General features: G+C 33.6%; 1 protein-coding gene across 1 annotated transcript; it reads right to left on the bottom strand.

Moving 5' to 3' along the window:
- Positions 1-562: 562 nt before the first annotated feature.
- Positions 563-23715, bottom strand: LOC112686510 (homeobox protein Hox-B4-like). Its single transcript, XM_025558798.1, has 3 exons — positions 22261-23715; positions 2645-2790; positions 563-962 (listed from the first exon to the last, which is right to left on the bottom strand). The coding sequence occupies exons 1-3, from the start codon at positions 23078-23080 to the stop codon at positions 816-818; spliced, it is 1113 nt and encodes a 370-aa protein (XP_025414583.1). The 5' UTR covers positions 23081-23715; the 3' UTR covers positions 563-815.
- Positions 23716-24242: the final 527 nt, after the last annotated feature.

The following is a 24242-nucleotide window of genomic DNA, read 5'->3' as shown; positions in this document are numbered from 1 at the left end:
ATAATAATAATAATAATAATAATAATAATAATAATAATAATAATAATGATGATGATTATAATTATAATAATAATAAAGTTTAATAATTAATTAGAATATATTTACATACAACATGAGTTCAAACCCATCAAAACACAGAATTCAATAGTGAAATATATTATCATAATAAATTATTGTTCGGCTTTTCTTTTCCATTCTTTAACATATTAATATTATAATCTATTTTAAGTTGAACTACTTATACACGCATTCGTTGGGATTAAGTCTGTTTAAGTACAATTGTTTACAATCTAGAAATACAGTTCTAATTGATATTACACACGTCTCACGACGAACATTCGCCGATAAGTAAACACGTCGACAACGTGTAACAACGTCGTTGTTTAGCGTATACACGAATATTATGTACAGTTAGATCCGAGGTAATAATATTACGATATCACCTACACAGCGACAGTAAAAATGTTATTCAAATAGTGTATAAATTTAATTCATTTGTAAAAAATAATATCCTAGTAACAAATATTTATAAATATATTATCAGTATTATAAAAAAAAAAAAAAAAATCAAAAATTTGAATGGTAAGCGTACGAAAATTAGCTAAAATAAAAATATAACGTTAATTATATTTTATATGTTTAAAATAAATAATCATATTCTGGTTTTTACACGGAGGCGACTTAAACAAATAATTTCTGCTAGTATTCATCCGAAGTTTTTTATTACTATATTAATTATTTACACAAACATCGACAGAACGTTATACTAATTTGATTAAATCTATTCACTGCAATTACGTCGTTGAGCAAATCGCTTACAGAGGAGAGCAGCTTTCGATTGAGTAATTCGAATCAATAGGCGTCTGAATCAGCTGTTTCGAGCTATCGTTGACTATGGTTTCTTCTCTCTTCTTGTCGATTTTACGTTGCTTAGCCCGTCTATTTTGAAACCATATTTTCACCTGTTATAACGATAATAACATATTACTTCTAACCAAAAATACCAACAAAGAACGTGCATTTTTATTAAATATATATATATATATATATATATATATATATATATATGATATCATAAATATACACATGATTTTGAAAAATATTCGAATAATTGTGATGAAAACAATATTACAACAATAAGTTTTGAAAACATCGCGAGATTTAAAGCTTATCCTACGTTGTTTTGCTCCTCAGTGATGGTTAACACAAATATAGGATATGTAGCCGTTTAGAACATATCAGATATCGAAGTACCTTGTTTATGTACCTACCCACTTAAGATAAATGCTTGGTTGGGTTAGCAGTTTTATTTTATAAATTGCAAAAAAAAAAATCTTTACAAATAATGTAAATCATTGTATTACTAAACATATTTTTAATTATAGTGTATTATAATCCTTTGCGAGCTTAAAATGCATTTAATTAATAAATAATTGAAAAAAGGTTAATGAAAAATGCTGGTACCATTATTTTACCCTTATATTAAAAGATATAATATGTAGATCTAAGAACTAAAAAAAAAAGTTAAAAACGTGTAATTTATAATTATACGTTTTTAATTCTACTTATTTTTATTTAGTCTACTATCTACTATTCATTTTTAGATTTAACCATCTATTACTTATTTTCGTATAACTATGAATATAACTGATTTTTAATATTAAGCTGTATAATATGCTTATATAAACACTTTTAGTATAAATATATTTAATTTAATATTTAATGTTAAATGAGTAACTATAGTTAATTTCAGGATAGTAACTTATTATTTGCTAAGGATAATATAAGATATATTTGGAGATTAATAAAAAACATTATTGATACATTTGTATAACATCATTTTCTTTTATAATCACTATATCACCCATCTTACTATAAAATATATGTTGTACAATATTTATGATTTCTTATGTAACATGTGAAGTTAAAATCTCTATTATATATCACTATATAAAATATGTATACAATTGAGTTGATTTTAGAATTAAAAGGGTAAGAATATTAAACAGAAATCTGAAATTATATTCATAATTAATTTAGGTCTTAGTTAAATAGAGCAGAGAATTAAATATCGGCTTCCTGATAAAATGTAATGATACTCCCCTGCATTCGTCTTAACTTAAACAATTAAAACAAATAAAACAAACCCTTTCCAAAATCAAATTTAGCCTTTAAACTGCATTTATAGTGCTCAAAAATTTACCAAAAAAATTATAATAATATTAATTTATTTAAAAACAATATTCATTTTTGGAAAAATAAGAACCATAAGATTGAGATAAAAATACAAAAAAACATACTTATAAAATAAGTTCACATTTGTAATAGACTTATGTAGCCTTGAGTAATAAATTTATTTGAATTAACTCTCACTTTCTAATAATACTTTGTAGGCTATAGATATTATATAAATATGCATTGTCAGACAATCTTTTGTTATTTATTCATTTAATCAAGTTCTTAAAAAAAAAATCGTATTTATTTTTTAACACGTGATTCTCCATTTGCTTGTAAAGTTTATCAAATCTAATGTTGTAGTAGGTTTTATAATTTATCATTGTTTTGTTTGAAGTTAACACAGCATATTATATCGTCACATAATTGTATGTGTTGAATAATTTTAATTTTTTAAAAATAAACTTACTTGTCTTTCGGAAAGATTTAACATTTTGGAGAGCTCCGTTTTTCTTGTAATTGTGATGTACCGGTTAAAGTGGAATTCTTTTTCGAGCTCCAAACGCTGCAAGTCGGTGTATACAACCCTGTATTTATCTTTCGTGCGTGTTCTACCTACGAGTGAAAGAAAACGATAAGTTAAAAAAAAAATAAATATTCAAATGTTTGCTGTGTTAATAATAGTGGAGGTATAACAACAAGAGTTGTTGCTATGAAATAAAGATGATAAATAAGCGGCAATTTCTACGGCACGGGTGCGCATAAGTACTATATGACATTTTTATTGTCTGTACAATCGCTTAACGTGTTAAATCAGCGAGCTAAATAAATACACAATTTAATTGATCCATCTTCTGTGATTTTTAATTATTATTCTTAGTTCATTTATTGGTCGTCCATAAAAAAAAAAAAAAGAAAAACGATTAAAAACAGTACAAATTAATTTATCCAATCGAAACTTTTTTCAGAACGGATGAACATACAATGCTTTACCAAATTTTATAATCCACAATACAACTTGTCCTTTCAAATGTAAATAATTGATTTCGATACGTTTTAATAATGATAAATTAATCAATTACATAATTCGCATATTGACGACTTTTGACATACTTAGTAGTGTTGTTACACAGTATTTCGCATCAGTAGAAATCGTGCAATATAATAGTGGTGAAATGGCATTACGATTTGGTACTCGTAGGTTTAGATGATAGAAAATCCTTTGTTAACATGATTAATGTACAGAACACGAGCAGCACAGGTATGGATGCCAGGCAATTGGTCGACTGCTTGTACCTATTCAGTTGTGTTGCGTAAGGCGCTTAAATATAAATTTAAATAATATTTTTATAGGCTTCGGTTACAATCGTATGAATATTTGATTGTAATACAGCCATATTAAAACCGTTAAAACATACCGGACGTTTTTAATGTTCTACGTTCCGTGTACCTTTTAATCTAAGGCTCGCTTTATAAAAAAAAAAAAAACACAAAAGTATAGTTACTACATTTGACCGCGATATATCACGCGATAGTTATTATTTCACTAAACAGTTTATCGCTTCGTGGCATTATTACAACCAAAGTTCCCAAAACGAATGTCGCCTGAAATAGTTTCGGTTCAATAATAATAATAATAATAAATATATTTTGCAACATCGGAGATTTCACATCAAAATACAAACATTGAAAATACAATTTACGGGGAGCAGTTCTTAAAAATTAGAATAATGCAATGTAATACATTCGGTATTAATAAAAAACAAAAATACTGCGTACAGTCAACGTATAGGAATATAGTGGAATTTTCCTATTGCAGTGTTGTCGTTGTGATTATGGAACAGCCAGTTCCACAACCAATGCTTTTGTATTGAATAACAGAAATAAAACGTAATGCAACGTACGTAAGTAGCGCGTTGCGCGCACGCGGACGAGATATAGTATTCGCTAAACAAAAGCGTACCGCAATGACGAAAAAAAATGACTGTAAGCCGTACGAAAGTATCTCCGTTCGGTTATCTCGCAGGTCGATTCGTGTGTACCTTGTGTGGTTTTTTTTCATTTTTTTTTCTCACCTTTACGTACATTATGTATACATACATGTACATATGTATACATGTACACATGCCTGTTGTGTTTAACTTGTTCAGCGTTTTTCGTGCATGTGTGCGGCGCGTCCGTGTACGACAACTGATAGGATAAGGCTTTTGTGGTTCCAAAACGTTATCTTAGGCCGCTCGAGGTTTTTCAAATAAGCCGCCAAGCCACTCGAAAGATAATCCATAGGCACACACGCATGCACGTACACCCGCGCGCGCATCGGTACATCGTACGTCGCAGTAGTGCGCCGCGCAGGCGTACGATTAATCACCCGTAGACGTACGACGAAATGGCTAACGGATCGCCGTTCGCCGACGCTTCGCGAAACGGTGCTACGAAGGGTCCGGTGTCCAATAACCGGGGGGGGTATCTCAATTTTTTCTCTCGAAGTTCCTGGTTTTCGCGTATCCCCCGATGGAGAATAATATCTTGTGAAACCGAAACGCGCGAGCGAACGGGTTCGGATGGATGTGTTGCGCGGTGGACGGGGCAGGGTTTCGGCGGCGGATAAAAGGAAACCGCACGCGGTGAACGCGGTCCCGGTTTCAGCTCGCGGCGTGACGGCGGCGGGTGGGTGGACGCGCGCGCGTGACTTTTAACGATTGTCCGACGAACCGGTGCGCCGGCACCGCTCAACCGCGCGGTACGTGCACACGTGTCTGCGCGCCGAGTGCAGGACGAGGACACGCCATTGGCCGGGCAACAATATGGCGGGCCGAACAATGAGTAACGTACGTGCGGGCGGCGGGCGTGCGTGAACAGGTGAACGACGCGCGTGCACGGGCAACGTCTTGCAGGAACACAGTTCGCGGTCGTAACTCGAATTATTTCATCTCCGGTGCGCGCGTGCACGTGCGCGCACCTCCGATTCTTTTATTTTTTATTCTTGTCGAATTTCGTTTCTGACGATGCCGTCTGCCGTTCTGACGCGGCTGCGCGACGCCGCGGTAGCCCGACGTCGAGGAGAAAGTCGACAAACAAAACGGATAGGGCGAAGAACCGCTGGGCGGCGGCGAGGCATGAGGGGGCGCAGTCGACGACAACGGCACGTTGCGCGCGCGTATAACGACTCTCGGGGGATCGGTTTGTTTCGGAAAGCGCGCGCGCGCGACAAGCGTTAATCTGTCGACCGTTGGACAATCGTTCGCGGCAATCAACGGCCCAAATGGGTAGACGCGTCCGTCCGGAGAATAATAAATCACATCCGAGTACACACGGTCGTACATTTATATATATATATATTTATCAAATCGACCGAATCATTTCTGCGCCAGCACGTGCGCGTGCAGGATAAAGAATAAAGCGATACGTACGTATTGTACACAGAAAACACGCATTACTTTTTTCTCGCGTCCCCACCCCTTCCCGCACCGAATGCTTTTCCATCCGGGATCCACTGTTCTTCTTGAAAAAAGCGGCGGTGGCCGTTTCATCGACTATCAATTATCGGTTGGTGTACAATTACTTAACGTGTTGGAACGGATTTAATGAAGTACCGATACGCATCTACGGTATGTTTCGGATGCCAACACGTGATAATATCACCGTCCAGTGACAGTGATTAACTGAAAAAATATTAAAATAAATAATTGTACTCCCGTTCGTACACGTAACGCTTTACACGAGTGTCGAGCCGTGATGATAAATATTGCAATATTTTTTATATTGTACGTATATTATTATGATAGTCAAACCTTAACCCGTGTATAAAAATGTTTCCTAACATCAATATCGATATTAAATTTTACCGTCAAGGTCTCGATATAAGTAATATAATTGCTCTCTAACATTATAGCTCACATTTATCACCTATCAGGTTGTTTTTAATGGCTTTGCCGTGCCGTCCAGCAGAAATACTACATACATTATACATCACACACAAATAACACAGTATAGGTGTATATAGTATAGTGTGTACACCGTCATTTTGTCGAAAAGAATAAAAGTAACATTCCACTACGACGAGAAACCTTTTGTGGTGATGATGTCTCCATTGGAAGGATATAAAAAAAAAGAGGAAAAAATTGAACTAAAACCGTCAGAATGTATATATAGCTATCAAAGTTATAGTTATGACCGCAACAGTCCGGGGAAGGGAAATGTTTAATGCAATAAAATTAAAGATAATGTTGTAGGTTGTTTTTTTGCCGCCTCATCATATGCGCTGCCACACGGTAGAAGGGTTTCTTGGTTTTTAATAGCATTTCCTTCGACCCGAGCAATAAAATTTGTTTAAGATATCCAGACTGCCGAAACCGGTATAAACACCAATAAAATAATAAGTATTAAATGTTACCTAGTGGTTTAAATAAAAACCGATAAATTACAAAAACGTCAGATGTGTTGTACGATAAGAGGTTGTTCTTTTTGAACTGGAGCCGATATGCATAGTTAGGCGCATTATGATGAGTATAAAATAGTGGAAAAAATTCTGCGAAAACGCAACTATTTATCATTTTATTGACACTATTTTTTTTTAATTTTTTTTTTTTTTTGTAGTGTTTTAATCGTGATGGTCGTGGTTAAAAGTAACAATCAAAATTTGTTATATATACAACTTAGAGAGGAAAATGCTAAAGTTAAACATTTGCGGCTTTTACAATTCATGTCACGTTATTTGCAATATACCATGGACCATTCCCTATTTTTTAGTGAACCCCGATACGAAGTGTGTAGTCTGAAAACTGGAAGGGTGCACTTCGGATTCAAGAAGTGTGTACCTCCTAAATACTAATAAATAAGACTACTATGAAGATGTTTTTTCAGGAAGCCAGTTTAAGTAAGACAGCTATTGAGGAGTTAAATACATCTATTACATTTTAAATTATACATCCCACATTAAAATAAATAATTTGTAAATAGTTTTCAGATTTATACCAGACAAACGTTTATTTTCAGTTTAGAAAGTAATAAGAGATTGGAAGTTATCTAATTATAATGTGAATTAATAAAATAGAACTAATACTAAAATTACTACTAACATTGTACTAAAAATTATAATCATATGGAAGGGGATAGAGGAGGGCTCTGTATCATATCATTGTACATTAAAAAATGTGTAGTACGAATTTTTATAAAAAATATGGGCTGTCATGGACCAAATTAAACTTTAACTGTAATATAACATAATATATAAAATATATATGTCTTTATTCAAATAGGTGACATGGATGCTTAAAATAGTATTAATTTTTCTCTAATTTTTTTTATCATATTCAGCTCTAGCTTTAAGTTACGTATAACTTGAATGGAATGAGTTTATGGTTTGGTAAACTGAGTCATCCACCTAAGATATTAGTATAATTTTAATTATGTCAGTTGGTCAGTCATGTAAATGATGAAAAAAAAAGCGTCCTTCAGGCCTACATATTTTTAATGTAGTAGTGCTTTAGCCTCTTATCACATCATAAAATACTAATATTTATTTAGAAAAAGGTCTATAGTAAAATAACTATTATATTTTTCTCTTTTAGAAGAAGAACAAGTTTCAAAAAAGTTTTCTCTGAATATTTTTGAGAAAAAGGAAAATAAATCTTATTGCTTTATTTAGTTCTGGCATACGAATGATTATGAAAAGCTTTTACATAGAGTATGATTATATAAATTGGTGTGGTGATAAAATAATCAAAAATTAAACTTGTAAAAATACATGGTAACATGAGATGATATTTTTTTGAAAATTGAGCGTGGCTTCAGCTGTGATTAAAACCAAACCCAGCAAATTAACACATAAAACTATTTTGATTAGTTGAACTTTGGATTTGATTTTGAGTAAATTCATGAGAAATGATTGTAAATTTTTATCAATTAATTTGTCGTATCAAACGGAAAATATATTTTTGTGAGGTAGTATAAAGCTATAGAGAAATTTCGATCAATATTTTATTCTTTCCCTTAGTTTTTAAATAGGTTCTAACATAAATAATTAACTTCATTTCTATATAAATATCTAAATTAGTTTCGGATATGAATAATAAAAAATTAATCCATCTATAAAATCTTAAAGTTAAATTATTCGTCATAGTTATGATAAGGATCCGAATTCTTAAAATGATAAATTAATTTTTAATTTTTTATGCGTTTGCTACATAATAACTTCCTTAAAAATAATCTACGAAAAAATTCAACTGCTATATTTATTTATATGAGTTTAAATAGATAAAAAATAAGTTTCTTATTTTATTATTAAACAAGTTTTTGAGAAATAAAAATTACAAATATCATACTATCTAAAATAAAATATTTATAACAATTTTTTTTTTCTACCATATTTTTATTAAAATATTTATATGTATTTGTACAACTCATAATTTTGATAAATGTACTTGTTGGTTTATTAATTGAACATATAATTCCCGATCCTGGGACAAAGCGTTGTACACTTAAATAATACTATGATAATAAAAGGTAACGTTTGTAATATACTCGAACCATAGTTCTTAAAAATATTATGGATAACTTAATTTCATTTTTTCAGTAAACGTGTAGGAAATCAAAACCTAAAGTTTTGTGCACTAACTTTTCAAATAAAAAATTGGACACAAAAGTGGTACTTTTGAAAAGTAATTTTTCGATTTTCTCAGTTGTTTTGCGTTATGAAGAAAGCTCATCTGTAACCACATTTATATTTATTTACTTTTGGTTATAATTATATTACATAGAATATTCAATACTAATATATATTATCCCGAATTTTTCTTTTAATATAGTTTTCAAATCAATACTAATTATTATTCAACTATAACATGCAGAACTAGTAAAATTAGATAACAATATACTATTTTATAACTACAGCGCTTAACCAAAGTTTTTATTTTGCATAAATTAGTTAGTTGTTAATTGATAGTTTGAAAACCGTTGTATTTATCTATTCAGGGCCGGTGTAAGGGTGGTTTGGGGGTGTGATACCTTCATCTATGAATAATATATTTATATAGTCGGCAATCATCGATAAATTAAGTAATATTTGTATTGTAAAATTTTGTTTTAGAAAGTAGTCGATACATTTTTATATTTATAACCCTCTTTCTCCATCAGTATTTACTAACGCCGGCCCTAAATCTATTGCTTCAAATATATATTGAAATGCTTTACCAAAATAATTTTCAATGTAGGTATATGTAATAATTAGAGTCCGGATTTATATGCATTTGCATGTTTGTACTAAGTGTATGCACGTCTATGGAGGTTTAAAATCAAATTTTATATTGCATACTTTGTATATTTCGAGGGTTATTGAATATTTCTTAACAAATGCATATAACATGCATATTTAATGAATTTTTAATAAATTAACTATTTTAATTTACAGTAAATTTTGTAATCGCTTCGAATAGAGCACGAAGAGACATGATAGGTATCATAGTTTCTAAAATATTATTTAAAAAGATTTGTATTTTTTTAAAGTTTTTTATTAGTTTTTTGAGAGTAGATAACTTCAAATGATCTAAAATATTTATTTTTAGTTTTTTTATTTTTATTTGTATTCTCGTTTTTAAGTTTCCTAAAAGTTAAAGATTGATTTAAATGATTTGAAGTATAAAGCTTTGAATATTATCATTTTTATTTTTGTTTTTGATAAAATATTTAGAATTTTATTTGGTATAAAAGTGTGGTTAATAAAAAAAAAAAAAAAAAAAAATTTTATAAAGTGTAACATAATGCATATAATTGCTTATTTAGCCACTTTTTCTTTGAATATTTGCATCATATTCGACACATTTTAAATGCATATAAATCCAGGCTCTAGTAATAATGCTATTATTGTAGCATTATATGCTTAGTTACGTCTACTTTGTTTTGTAGAACCCTATTTTATTATTTTGAAATAAATGTATAACGTTAAATATAAATCTTATTGGTAGTTGACAACACTAGGGACTTCTGAAGAAAAACAATAATAAACAACTACAAAAAATGATAAATAGTTATTCGTATACGAACATGTATGTTAAGTAACTACAACAGATCTGAAGATTTGTTTATAGTTTTGGTTTATATAAACAGGCACCGGTAGGCAGTAATAAATTTTCTAAAGCTGTAACTTATCATCACACGCGTAGGTTTATCGGTAACAGCCGTAAAATATAACAAATGTAAAAATAATACGTAACAATTGTAATAACGTGAAAGATGGTTTATTGTTTTCTGGTGATCAAAACACATTCATATGATTTGAAGTCATTTAACTGTACCTAAACAAACAGTTTTATGCATTTTTATTTTTTTCAATTACCGATTTAAATAAAAAGTCAACGTGCGCGCGAACTGACAACGCTCGTTGGAAAGTGCAAATATTATAATATACGTTTTATGGACAAAAAGAGTGGTGGTAAGTAGGAGAGCCTGCAAGGATTCCCATGCGGATCGACAAAAATATTTTGCGGAACTCAATCGAAACTTATACACGTAAGTCGGTAACGGCCGAGGGGGGAAGATACATACATACGTACGTATAACTACATAGGGGTGTTACAACACCGAAGCCAACAGTCGGCATCAGCAGCGAGCAAGTGGCGTCGTCGCCGTACAATAATCGTATGTATATAACACCTGAGGCGGTTCGCATCAGATTTCTTCATCATCATTATTATTGTCGTAGTGTTATGACGGCCGGAGTCGTAAAACCGCGCGTAGAACGCGGCGCACATGCACACGCGGTTTTACGCGTTTGCCGCCGCCACCGCGGTCTCCGGTCGGTTCTCACAATAAAAGTACATAAAACACGCGAGTATTATAAGTAGAATATTTGTACACAAACGCACATATTTTACGTGAGTATTATTATTACCTAAGGCCAGGCGGTAGCGGTCATCACATGCTCCGGTGTGTCGGCCTCGCAACAGAAAAACGTTGTGCCCACAACAAACGCCATGTTATAATAATAATAATAATAATTTATGTACGCGAGCGTTTCCATAGTAGGTACAGTAAGTGTTTATAAATATATACCGTATTTATGCGATCGCGCGTACTATAACGCGTGTACCGCCGCAACGACCGGCGATTCAAGTTCATCGCAGGAATCGTATACACCTGTGTATAATATTACGATTGTAATACGTATAATTATGCATGCGCGCGCGTACGATTTTATTACAAGTTTAAAGGATTTCGAATACATTAGTAGTGGTATATATATATATATATGTATATTTACTGCAAGTACATATTAAACGTGAATACATCGTAGCGGTTACCGTAGTTTAATATTGGTATATTGTATACAACATTAGGTAGGTAAACTTCTCTTTCACGGTTTATCTCCGCAACGTGTTCAATAAATCTGGAGACCGGATCAACGTGTCTGTTTAGGCGCTGCGGTGTTTCTTATTGTATTGTACATATTATACGCGTGAATTTGAACAATTCTTCGAACACATATAATAACATGTGTAATAATAATAATAATAATAATAACCCTTGTAGATCCTACCGAAATGTCCTAAAATAGTGTTTAACGTTTCGTAATACTCACGTCAAAAATGTGTTCATGTGTTAAAAGAAAAATACTATATTCAGAGCCATACCGAGCCATTTTTTATCCTGAGGCAAGAACTGAAGCAATGCGCCTCCTACGTTTAAGCGTTGTCACACTCATAGCTTTTAATATGTACGATACGATTCGGAAAAATTTAAAAAATTGTAATTAGATTTGTAGCAAAACAAGAAATAACATTTCTTAAAATAATTTAATAATTTAATATTTTTGCGCCCTCCAGATTCAGGCGACTAAGGCAAAGTGCCTCGCTCGCCTCATTTTAGTTACGGCTCTGAGGTTGCTACTACATTATGAAATGATTTTTTTTCCCTAAAGCATAAATCGATGTAACAATGATTATTTATGTTTACGGCAATGCACGCATTAAACAATAGTGATACCAACTCGCACGCCTCTAAACTGAGATTTCGTTTAACATCTATGCGCTCCTCATAATAAAATAATTGAAATGTAATTTTAATTGATGTATTTAATCGTAATGGAAGTTTAAACACTGAATTAATTAGAGAAGATTATAATAAAAAACCAAATATAACTCTTAAACAATATTTTATGAGGTATAATAGTATATATATATACATCCCTATTGTAAAACCATAAATTTAATAAAAACCACTGTATCGAACTAAATATTTGTAGTTATTTTCATTAAATACCTAAAATTAATATTATGATATGGATCGTATATTACATTATATAGAAATAGTGCCGTTTATTATGAGGCAAAACTAGTAATAATAAATACAATTTTGAAATTGTTATGTTTAGAATATTAGTCAGTAATTGTAAAGTATCGCATATGCGAAAAAAATAAAAGAAAAATATGTAAACTAGACAACATAAAAGAATATAAGCTAGGAAAAAGAACACTGGTCAAAAAGAGCTATGACAAATTTTTGGTTTGTCAATCCAAGCTATAGGCTCCTTTCGTGAATAGTGATTTTTTTGATTATAAATAAATCACTCTGCAAATAGACTCAATGATTTTATTTTGTAATATTTTAAAAGAATGCGTTTTTCTATATACTTTGAAAATTGAGTTGAAAATAAATTTTTATTTTTATTTTCCTTAAACCATTACTCTAAATGTTATGAATAAAATTATTTTTTTACAGAAATGCTAGTGCGGTAATAATTTAAATGTAAAAAAAAAAATTCTGTGATCTATATATTACATAAAAGGAATAAGTTTATGTTTTCTGGTGAAAATCTATATCGTAATTTGTACAAGACTTATACATTCATATTATACAAAAATAAATAAAATATGATTTGCCATACATATCACATAAATTCAAATTCAAACGTTTCCTTAATCAAATCTATCAATTTTATTTTTTGATTTAGTAGGTTTTTTATGTATCTTAAATCTTAAATTTCACAGTAAATTTAAAAAAATTTAATACATAATTACTTAATTTATCATCAAATTAATAGATTTAAAGTTTATTTTTTAGTTAAGTACTACTACATAAAAAATTATTACCCCAAAAAAAAAAAAGATACTGAAAATAAAATTCTCGCGCAAATTTTATCGATTTGATATAATTTATTAAAGAATTCAAAATGAATAGAAAAAAAGAATTACTTAAATCTAATATATTTTATTCCAACTATAAAATAATAAATTTATCTCGATTGCACAAACATTTTGTTGAAGTTATTATAAAATGTATTAATTTGTTTGGAAGCCCATAGATGATCTACTGATAGTTACTAAAAATGCATATAATAAACCTATGTGTGTGAGAAATGTAGATTTTCATTTTTTGATAAATTTCAAATGTCATCATTTTATTTTCAATCTCATAATGTTTATGATATAATTACTTATGTGCCAATAATATTAATAATCAATAAATCAATGCTATAGCATTTAAAAATATATACTTTTGAGTATATCGTATACTTGAAAACATAAAAATTCTCAGTAAACTTATGGATTTAAATAAATAAATAATTTTATTCGAAATCATTGTTCCTCATTTTTTTCCAACACTCATTCTTGTAACAACGAATTCACGATCGCAAAGGTTTTTTTTCGATTTCTTAGTGACAATCGAACTTCAAAAATATATTCTACGAGTCAGAAACAGAATTTCCGTCACACATTCAATTCGTCTAAACAGCTAGGATGAATTCTCGGCACAATTCGTAAAATTTTTCCTTCTCCGGTTACGTGGACAATTTGCACCGCGTTTTTTTTGTTTTTCGATCCGGCTGCAACATATTTGAATGGATGTACGTCACGAAAATTCACCGAAACGTGGTGTGCAAGTCTTTTGAAAACGGTTAACCCCGACCAATTATTTAAAAAAAAAAAACCGAAAACCCCCGAGTACAGACAATGCTCGTTCGAGTACGCAACACACGTACGGGGTACGCGTATATCCGCGAGCTTGCAGGTGCGGGTGTGGTGATAATGTACACGGTTATCGTAAAAACCGCAATGCGCTGCACGGAATCGCCATAATAACAACGGCTCAAACGATGTAAGTGCACGATTTCTGTTTCGGTTTTGTTTTTATTTTTTTTTATTTATTTTTTTTTTTATTTTACTTTTATTTGATTCCCCGCGCACAGTGGCCCATTACGGTTAGCGCGCACCGCGCCGAGTCCGTGTTTATATTTGTATGTGAGCGGAAAATCTGATGATTGTTACAGTAAGCGTCCGAAGTCGTTATGCGACGCGCGCGAGGGACGGGAGACCGAGGGGATTATAATTGGAGGGCCACCGGAATGGGCCGCTAGGGAGCCATTGGCCGCGACCGCCGCTGCCGCCGCCGCCGGTCCGTACGAAACCGGAAACAACGCACGCCCGCCGCAGCGGTGAAAAAAGCTTCGCGCGCGCGCGCGAAAGGGCGACCCGGCGAAGGATACGCGGGCGACGTGACGCGACGAACGGCGAAAGGGTGGGCCGCGGGGATCGTCGGAGTTGGTGTGAGCGAGAGTAGTCGTTCGCGCACCGACGCGCCCGATTTATTCACAGTTAATACGTTGTTAACGCCACCATAACAGCAACGAGACAATAATGACGACAATAACAATAACGATAATAATAATAATACAATTCACTACCCGTCGTATAGATGCGTGTACGTATCGCGAATCCGAAAGCCGAAAACTACCCGTTTTATTATCACGTTTCGTTTTGCATCGTCGTCCGTTACACGGTTCTTCACATTGCGCGTTTAGGTGCATGTCGTTCCGAGTTTGTGTCAATACAGATTTAAAAAAAAAAAAAAAACAATTTTTTTTTAAATAAACGAGCATGAAATAGCTCGGGAAATCTTTATAGTTGTCGTACAATTTTATGAAATCAACAATATAGTATCCTTACATCCCATCGTTCGGAAAACGAAATGTGCTCGCAACGCGTACTCGTGTACAGCCAATGTTATAAGTATTATTTTACAGTTAATTGTTTACCATTAAAATGTACGATTAGGTTAATATTTTTGGCTCTTTATTATTTTCCATTTCGCTATACTCGATACCATTTGAGTACATGCTATGCGCAGTGCCGCAACTACACACTATGTGGCTGGTATGCAAATCTGAATTTGGGGCCTAAATATTTTTTCAAAAAAGTATTTACCTACTATAAATAAAATATGTTAACTGGTGTTTATATTATGGAAGATAGTCTAGTGGATCTTTAATTTTAAATAACCTGCATTAATGTAGACCGGCATTATTTTTTACCATTTCTGTTCTAAGAATTAGAATTACCATAGGATTATAAATACTTAAGTAATATAAAAGTATTTATAATCAATAGTATTGAATTTGGTCACTGGCAACGATTTAATAGTTGGGTACGTTATTTGATTATAAATATTTAATAATATGCTAAATCTGTTTTTTATACTTATCAATTTACTTCAGTTTAAATGTATACAACCAAATCCATAATAATACATCGTGTGGGTCTCCATGTGGGGCCTATAACGGTTTGGGGGCCGATGTGCAATGCACACCTTGCACACACGGTAGTTGCGGCACTGGCTATGCGAATACATTGATGGTCATGAAGTTAGCCCCCCCACTTTGACCGATTCTCTTCAGACCACCGCCAATATTTAGCAAATTAATTGCAAATAATTGCAAATTCATTTTTAAAATTTACAAATCAAAATTGTAATTTTGGCGAATTATTTTGCAAATTTTGTCAGCCCCCCCACTTTGACCAATTCACTTCAAACCACTGCCAATATTTAGCAAATTAATTGCAAATAATTGCAAATTCACTATTAAAATTTGCAAATCAAAATTGTAATTTTGGTGAATTTTTTTGCAAATTTTGTTTGCCCCACTTTGTCCGATATATTCCAAACCGACGTCAATATTTAGCAAAGGAAATGCAAATCAAAATTATAGTGTAGGTAAAATTGTATTTGTATTATATATTATTAAAATTTATATTAATTATTTTCATAAAAATTAAATTATAATGATCAAAAAAGTTTTTTAAAAATGATTAATTGAAATAATGTATCTATAAGAGTAATAAAACTATTTAATAATAATGATAAATAAAAATACAATTTATGCATTTAACTGGAATTATGTTAAATTACTTACAAAACTGCCGAAGCAGTTGTTAATGTTTTATTGGATATATTTACCCTTTTTGGGGCACCCACTATATTACAAAGTGATAACGGACGAATAATGACGATAACAATAAACTAAAAGATTTATCAATTATTATCAATACCAAATTGCAGTATTCCACTTAGTTTTACGGTTTCCATTTTTAAAATTAATCTGCAGTGGTATAATGATATTTAAACAAATTTAACAAATTTAAACATTTAACAAACAAATAGTCAAATAGACCAAGTCGTGTTCCTCTAGAGAGAAAATAATAAATGAAAATATTTTGAATGATATGAAATAAAAATGTACAATAATTAAAAATAGCCTGAATTAATATAAATAAACTGGAAACTCCAGTTATCGACGTTAAGCAATTGCATAACAATTGATTGAAATAATTTTCGAATGTTGTAGTGATAAAAATAGCATCTATTGTTGAAGACGATCCGATAAAGCATGATGGTCTAGGAAATGACCAACACCTATCTGCTGATCGACAAGGCGACGCCGCGGCGTTTAACCGGCGCGCCGGCACGTTGCACAATACATTGATGAACCATGAGCCAATGAGCCATGATTATATTATTATGAACCAGAATTATATACAACTAAAAAGTATTTAAATCCTATGATGCAAATATAATGCGTAATAAAATTACAAAATATGCAAAAATATTATATGCATAAACAAATTTAAAATGTGCAGTAGGATAGGCTTTTATTTAATATTTGATAAATAATAATATTAAGGTAATTAATCAGTATTTATAAATAGATTAGTTAGTAAAGCAGATCTAACTAAAGGTCTGACTCACGTTACTATTTTATTTTTTTAATAGCAATTAGATATTAGAAATAATAGAAATATTATTTTCGATTACAAACAATTTGTAAATGACAATCTAAACTTTAAGATTAATAAATTATTTTCAAATAATATGCAATATATAATTTGGTCAATGATATAAGTTTGATTTGAACTGAATATTTTAATTCCAGTCTCTAGCTATGAAAAATACGAAATGTATACAAGTAATGAGAACGAAAATGTATATCTGCATAAATTCATAAAAACATAAAATAGGTTTTCAACTATGAAAATTCAATTTTTAATAATTACAATTATTGTATGATGATATTTTGAAGTTGATCGGACAAAGTAGGGGGAGGGGGCTGACAAAATTTGCAAAATAATTCGCCAAAATTACAATTTTGATTTGCAAATTTTAAAAGTGAATTTGCAATTATTTGCAATTAATTTGCTAAATATTGACGTCGGTTTGGAACGGATCGGACAAATTGAGGGGGGGGCTGAATAAAGTTAGCCTCTCCAAACCTATTTTTTGATTTGTGACTTTTCACTTGATTTGCAAATTCTAAAAATGAATTTGCAATTATTTGCAATTAATTTGCTAAATATTGGCGATGGTCTGAAGTAAATCGTTCAAAGTGGGGGGCTAACTTCATGACTACAATACATTGATGAATCGGAAAATGATTTATTTATATATTTTAGTAATTTAGTAAATTTATAATTTTCGTACAATCAGAAACTTGAGGATGGAGAATTTCATTGTTACATTGTAATATATACATGCAATAAATAAAAAAAAATACAGATGAATAAACCTAACCTATAATCAATTCGTCGTTATTAAAATTTCGATTTGCGTAAAATAAAATTACGATTGTTTAGGATTATTAAATTAAAATTAGTAAAAATACATCAATGAACTGTATTCAATTTTAGAATATTAAGTTTTAAATTTAATCAAATAAAAAATAGGAGCAATAATGTCGGACTTGGTTCAACAATAATTAGTTGTTGTCTAGACTATACTATGAATTATAATTTAATAAATCCTTCTAATTTAAATTATATTAACATAAATTTAAAATGTTTTTAATACAACAAATAGATTTATTATGTATGATTTTATTAAACATTTAACGATTTTCGAGTGCATTAAAAAAAACCAATATAAATTACAAATATGGTCTTATTAAAACGCCAGTTATAATTATATTTCATTTTCAATCCATTATCAGACTCAAAGGAAATTTTGTATCTTGTTTTAGTATTAGAAATAAAAATATCTAACATGAATATGTGATTTTCATTTGATATTTATAAACATAAAACTGTAACTCAACTAAATAAACTCTTTAATTTAATCTAAATTAAAAAATCAATCAAACATATGCATTTTGCCGAATTAACAAATTCAATTTCCTTTTAAAACAGAACTAATATAATCAAATGCCAACAGGATAAAAAACAAAAGTTATAGCAAAAATATTTATACATCGTTACAATTTCAAGGTATTCTCAATATTTCTATAAAATATTCATGTATTTTACAGAAATAATAATTATTATACAAAAAATTTTGTGGAAAAATAAATTTATAATTTGTAAATATTTTAACGAATCCGAAATTCATATGTTTCATGACAAAAATAATATTCGTTAAGGTCGGAATAGATTTAAATACGATTTGATAATCGTAAATGAATTATTCTATCCTTTATTCGAGGTTTGATGTTCAAAACGAACATGATATTACATTATATGCATACATAAATACGCATGGGCGTCGTAAACATGTTTTACAGATCCATTAATATGTCATGGAAACAGTATAATATTATGATAGTTGTACAGCCGTAAAGGAAATATCACATACAGTAGCAACTGGATTTTCTAGAATTTCATATCTAAAATAACAATTTTTACGACGATCGAAGAAACAAAAATTAAATTTATCCCGAGCGGTGTTTCCTATTACAGAACTCAATGTTTTCAATCGTACATATTACATGTATTGCTATTTTATTATGATACACACATGGTATAATATAATGTCGGCGTACACTCAATACACATTAAACACGTTTTATTTTATTAGTTATTACATATGATATTATACTAATGTACCTAATGTTTATACATTATATGCACGGCGTACACCGAGCTAATAAGATGTTCAGAGATGAACTATACATCTCTACTCTATGAATTCGATAAATAAATGGGAACTAACATAAAGAATTTTACGAAAAAGAATAATATTCATTGAAAATGTATTTAGTATTATTTGAATTAATACAATTATTATAAATATTATTTTCACCAAGTCTAGCATACATTATTTATCTATTTAATTTTTCGTATTTTCATAGTAACTCGTTCAGTACGCGTTTATACACGCATACATTTTATGTTATTACGTATTAGACACTCGTTTAAATATATAATATTATGTTGATCGAACAAAACATTTGGTGTCCGTGATGACATATGTAATGGTAATAATATTTCTGCAGCGACATCATCTCGGTGGGTGGCTCTCGGCGCAAAACGTTATTTGTCGTCGAGCGGCGATAAACGCTACATAAATTTCACCCTTTGGTGGAGAAAAAAAAATTCTAAATGTCGTTTAAAGGAAAACAAATCGTCAACACCGTCTCGTTCGTCCCTCTCGTTACATGCATAACACTATATTATACCATGCTCGAAAATATATACCATTGTACAGACGCGTACGGATCCGACTAGGGATCGGTGTCGTGAGGACGACAAAGAGCACCGCGTAGTTCAAACAAGTCGGTTTCTTTTGACAATATTCATCATCGGAACCTTTTTTTTTCTTCACCTGAATGATTTACAAGTGTTGCATAACATGATTTCTTTGGGTTTCCCGTCTCTTTCCTTCTTCCAAAACCGTTGTTATACTTGCATCTACATCGTTAACACACGATAATACATAAAAGACGAAATAATACCGGCTTTCTCCAAAACTACCCAATCATAATGGACGCAAAAATGACCTAAAGTCATCAATGTCCTGACACACACATACAAACGTATGAATACTAGAACTGGTATAATGTTTTCTTGATAATAATACAATAACTTAATACTTCGCACACATAGGTATAATTTCTCAGACACGGAAATACAGCTATAATGGTAAACTTTACCAAAACGTTGCCAGGCAATAGTCCGTTTTAGACTGTGATGACAAATATACCAACCGAAATTCCTTGTAATCACTGACATTTTTCCAAGTAAACCCTTTTATTTTTTCCTTTTTATATCCTGTACAATACTCTTATGATCATTGGAAATGTGCGTGTAAATTCGTAAACCATCTTCCAAAAAATGAATTATTCACTGCAAGTATAACTGATAATACAATGCGGCTTTTTCAAAAGTAAATCCTCATTCATTCATATGCCTTTTGATGCATTTTAAGTCGCATTTTGTGTACACATTAAAACGATGAATGGATATGATTTAACAGATGTGTGAAATCGGCCTAAATAATACACGCACTGATGTCTATTATTTATATAATTACACACGAATTTTGTATTTTGATAGCTTAAAAATTATACCAAAAAAAAATAATGATTCAGTTTTATTTAATACTAATTATAAGTATAATGTTATAAAATACATGGGCGTTCAAAGGAGTGATAAAGTAAATATCTCCTAGTATTTATCTGTGTAAATTATTTAAATAATGTATAAGTGTTTTTGTAAAACGATATCATTCTATACGAGTATAAAATATTAATTTATTTATATTTACTACAGATTTTTATGTAAAAACAAAGTATTCAAAATACGAATATAAATAATACGTAACGTTGCTATAGTTTTAAATAATGATTTAATATTATTGTTAATGAATTACTTTGTGATCTTCATTCATTAGCGTTTTGCATTTAATTATAATTAATAATTAACTCACTCTAATCAGGGTAGCAACAATTATCTAGTTTCAATTCAAATATGTTTTTATAGACAGTCGTAATATCATTAACTATAAAGAGGAAATTATAATTATATATTTTAACTTTTATAAATAGTATTTTATTCGCACCGTAGTACACATACACGTGCCTACACGTACACGACACATTTATAAATTATTTTATTTTACTTTATTATCTTATTAGCGTGTTTTTACATCTATTCATGTGTATAATTACATACAATATATGTATAGATACGATTTATGTAATATAATTAAAAAATTTCCAAGCATTTCAATTCCATACATAACTTAATCTGCCCGTTTCGAACAATATTTATAAAACACAGTAATAATATAATATATGATGGAATTATAATACGTATATAATATATGAATATAAAATTAAAACAAATTTATTTTATACACCTCTAAAAGCTTAACCCTGTAGATGTGAATTGCAAACATCTTATAGTTTAACCTATAGATATCATCCACAAGTTACGACCTCCATTCACCTGTCGAATTCCCGGCACATAAAAAAACCATTATTCAGCGGGTCAGGTTAATTTTTACAGGTGTCCAGGAACTTTAAGTAAAATTTACGATATTTTTATTTTTTTGACATAAGACCGGTTTAACGTTTTAAGAAAGGTGTTGAATTAGAGGTTTTATTTATTTTTGAAATAAGTCTAGGACTTTGGTTGCGTATAATTGAACGTTTCGATATCATATAACGTACACGCTGTATCAAATAAAATATCCTTTTCGTTTGAGTTAGGAATACCGGATTGAACCACCCTCGTAAATGTTTACACACGTCCGTGTTCATCGCACGTAACGTGTGCGTCACCATGGGCCGAATTGCGTTGCGCGCACTTTATACGATATACGTCAAGGATCAGATTTAGAAAGGACGAAGAGGTCCTGCGGCTCGGGGCTCTGCCGGTGCCGTAACCGTTTAACAGCAAAAATACGAATGTTATTGGATGTTCCGAACGAAAATATTTATACCGATAGTTTATTCTCGCGATCAACGCTTGCCCAAATTCGCCCCCTCACACACGCGTGTATGTAATTACCTTTATATGTTAAGGAACACAAGAGATTTACACGCACCTGGTTGCGGACGGTCCTGGTACTCGACCCTTTTCATCCAACCGTACGGGCTCACGCGTCCGGTACCGGTGGGCGACGTCTGGTGTTGGACGGGCGGCCAATACTTGTAATCGTTGGCTGTCTGGTAAGCGGCCGCGGCCGCGGACGACGGTTCGTCCAGAGACGTGCCGGGCGACAAGCACGTGGCCGTCGCGGTGGACGTGGCCACCGGGTTGTAGGCCGCGACGGCCTGCAAAGTGGCCGTGGTCGCGGCGCCCGCGGGTTGATGGTGCGAAGACGGTGGCGGCGGCGGCGGCGGCGGCGGCGGTGGCGGGGGCGGTGGCGGTGGCACGTGGTGCGCGTGATGGTACACCAGCTCGTCCGGATACGACGGCCGGCGTTTGTTGTAGACGACCGTCGGCCAGACCGCGTAACCGCCACCGTCCGCGGCCGGTTGATGGTGATGGTGATGGTGCAACAACGGTTGGGGCGGCACGACGGACATCCCGTGCGGATGATGTTGAAGATGATGATCCTGTTGCTGCAGCTGCATATGCTGCTGCTGTTGTTGCTGCTGTTGCTGATGCTGTTGCTGATGCTGCTGCTGGTGCTGCTGCTGCTGCTGTACGTGATGGTTGTGGTGATGGTGATGGTGGTAACCCGCGGCGGCGACGGCCGCCGCCTGATGGCCGTACGCGGTCCACGAACCGGCCAACGCGTTGGCCGGTTGCGGCGGCTCGGCGGCGCACTCGTCGCCGCCGTTGCACTGCACGGGCATGATGCCCCCGTGGTGGTACGCGGTACCCTGTTGTCTGCTGCACACGGTCACCGGCTCGTTCATTTTTCGTCGGCCGTCGTCACACGGTTCTCACGTCGTCGTCGTCGTCGCCCGGACCGTCGCCGCGCGCATTCCTCTGCGTGACCGTCGCGCGCCCGGACCGGTACCGACGGTGTCCGAACTGGATTCAGGCACTGCGGACGGGCATCGTCGTCCGCGTGCAACATAGGTGTGCGTGGACGGGCGCGTCAGCGGTCTGTTCGAGCCGGACGGCGGTGCCCCGAACTGATCGCGGCGAACGGTGAGAGACGGACGCGCGCGTTTTTCGACTCGAGACGGTCGACCACCGCGGACGGGAACGCGTTGACGGTGTTCGGCGCGCGCGCGATACCGTTGACGAGCGGCCAAGCCGGTACGCGTACGGGGACGTTTACGCGCGTACGCGTTAATAAATTTAAAAAACAAAGTAATGATTCCTGCGCCGAGGTGCGACGGACGGGTTTGTGTGCGTGCGTAAGCCGCGCGTCGTGCGTGCGTTTGCCGACATCCGTGTGTGCACGTAAACGCGCGAGTACGCGACGAACCCGATGAGCGCGGTGTGTACCGGGCACGGTAAGTGTGTACTTAACGTTTAGGACACGCGATCGATTACGACTGATGAGGTGCGGTCGCGCGCGCTCGGGATTCGTGTGCGAGGGACCGACGGGCGGCGGCGGCCGAACGAAACGGGCGTGCTCGGGCCACTCCCGCCGCGTCGAACGTCGGCCAATTGCAGCCCGGCCATCGGCTGTCGCGCGCGGTCCGCCGCGATCCGTAATGTCCGCGCGTACCGCCGCCGCCTCGGAGGTTTAAACAGTAATAACAACAACGACGCGTTTCCCCCCCTCCCACCGCTCCCACCCAACGTCCGCCGTTACGCGTACAACGCGTGCCGCGCGTGCAGTGGGTCGCCGATTTCTCCGGTGCCGCCGCCGATAAACAATATTATTCCCGTACGGCGACACGATTTTCATTTCCCGGGCCCTCGCGTTCGCGCCGCGAACGAACGCGTCGAAACGTCGCCGTAACCCGTTACGGAACCATTAATGTTCGATCTTCGTCCCTTCAAGCACGGCTCGGACGGCATTGGGTTTCGCGTTACAATGATGTATCGCGTACGATTTATTGTTCTACGAACGAACGTGCACGGCGGTTTTCGCGTAACAAACGAAATACCGCGATTCAC

The sequence above is a fragment of the Sipha flava genome, unplaced genomic scaffold, assembly GCF_003268045.1.
Source record: "Sipha flava isolate LNK unplaced genomic scaffold, YSA_version1 312_pilon_pilon, whole genome shotgun sequence".
Classification (NCBI taxonomy): domain Eukaryota; kingdom Metazoa; phylum Arthropoda; class Insecta; order Hemiptera; family Aphididae; genus Sipha; species Sipha flava.
The sequence above is the reverse complement of the archived record's forward strand: the minus strand, read 5'-3'. Positions and strand labels throughout refer to the sequence as shown.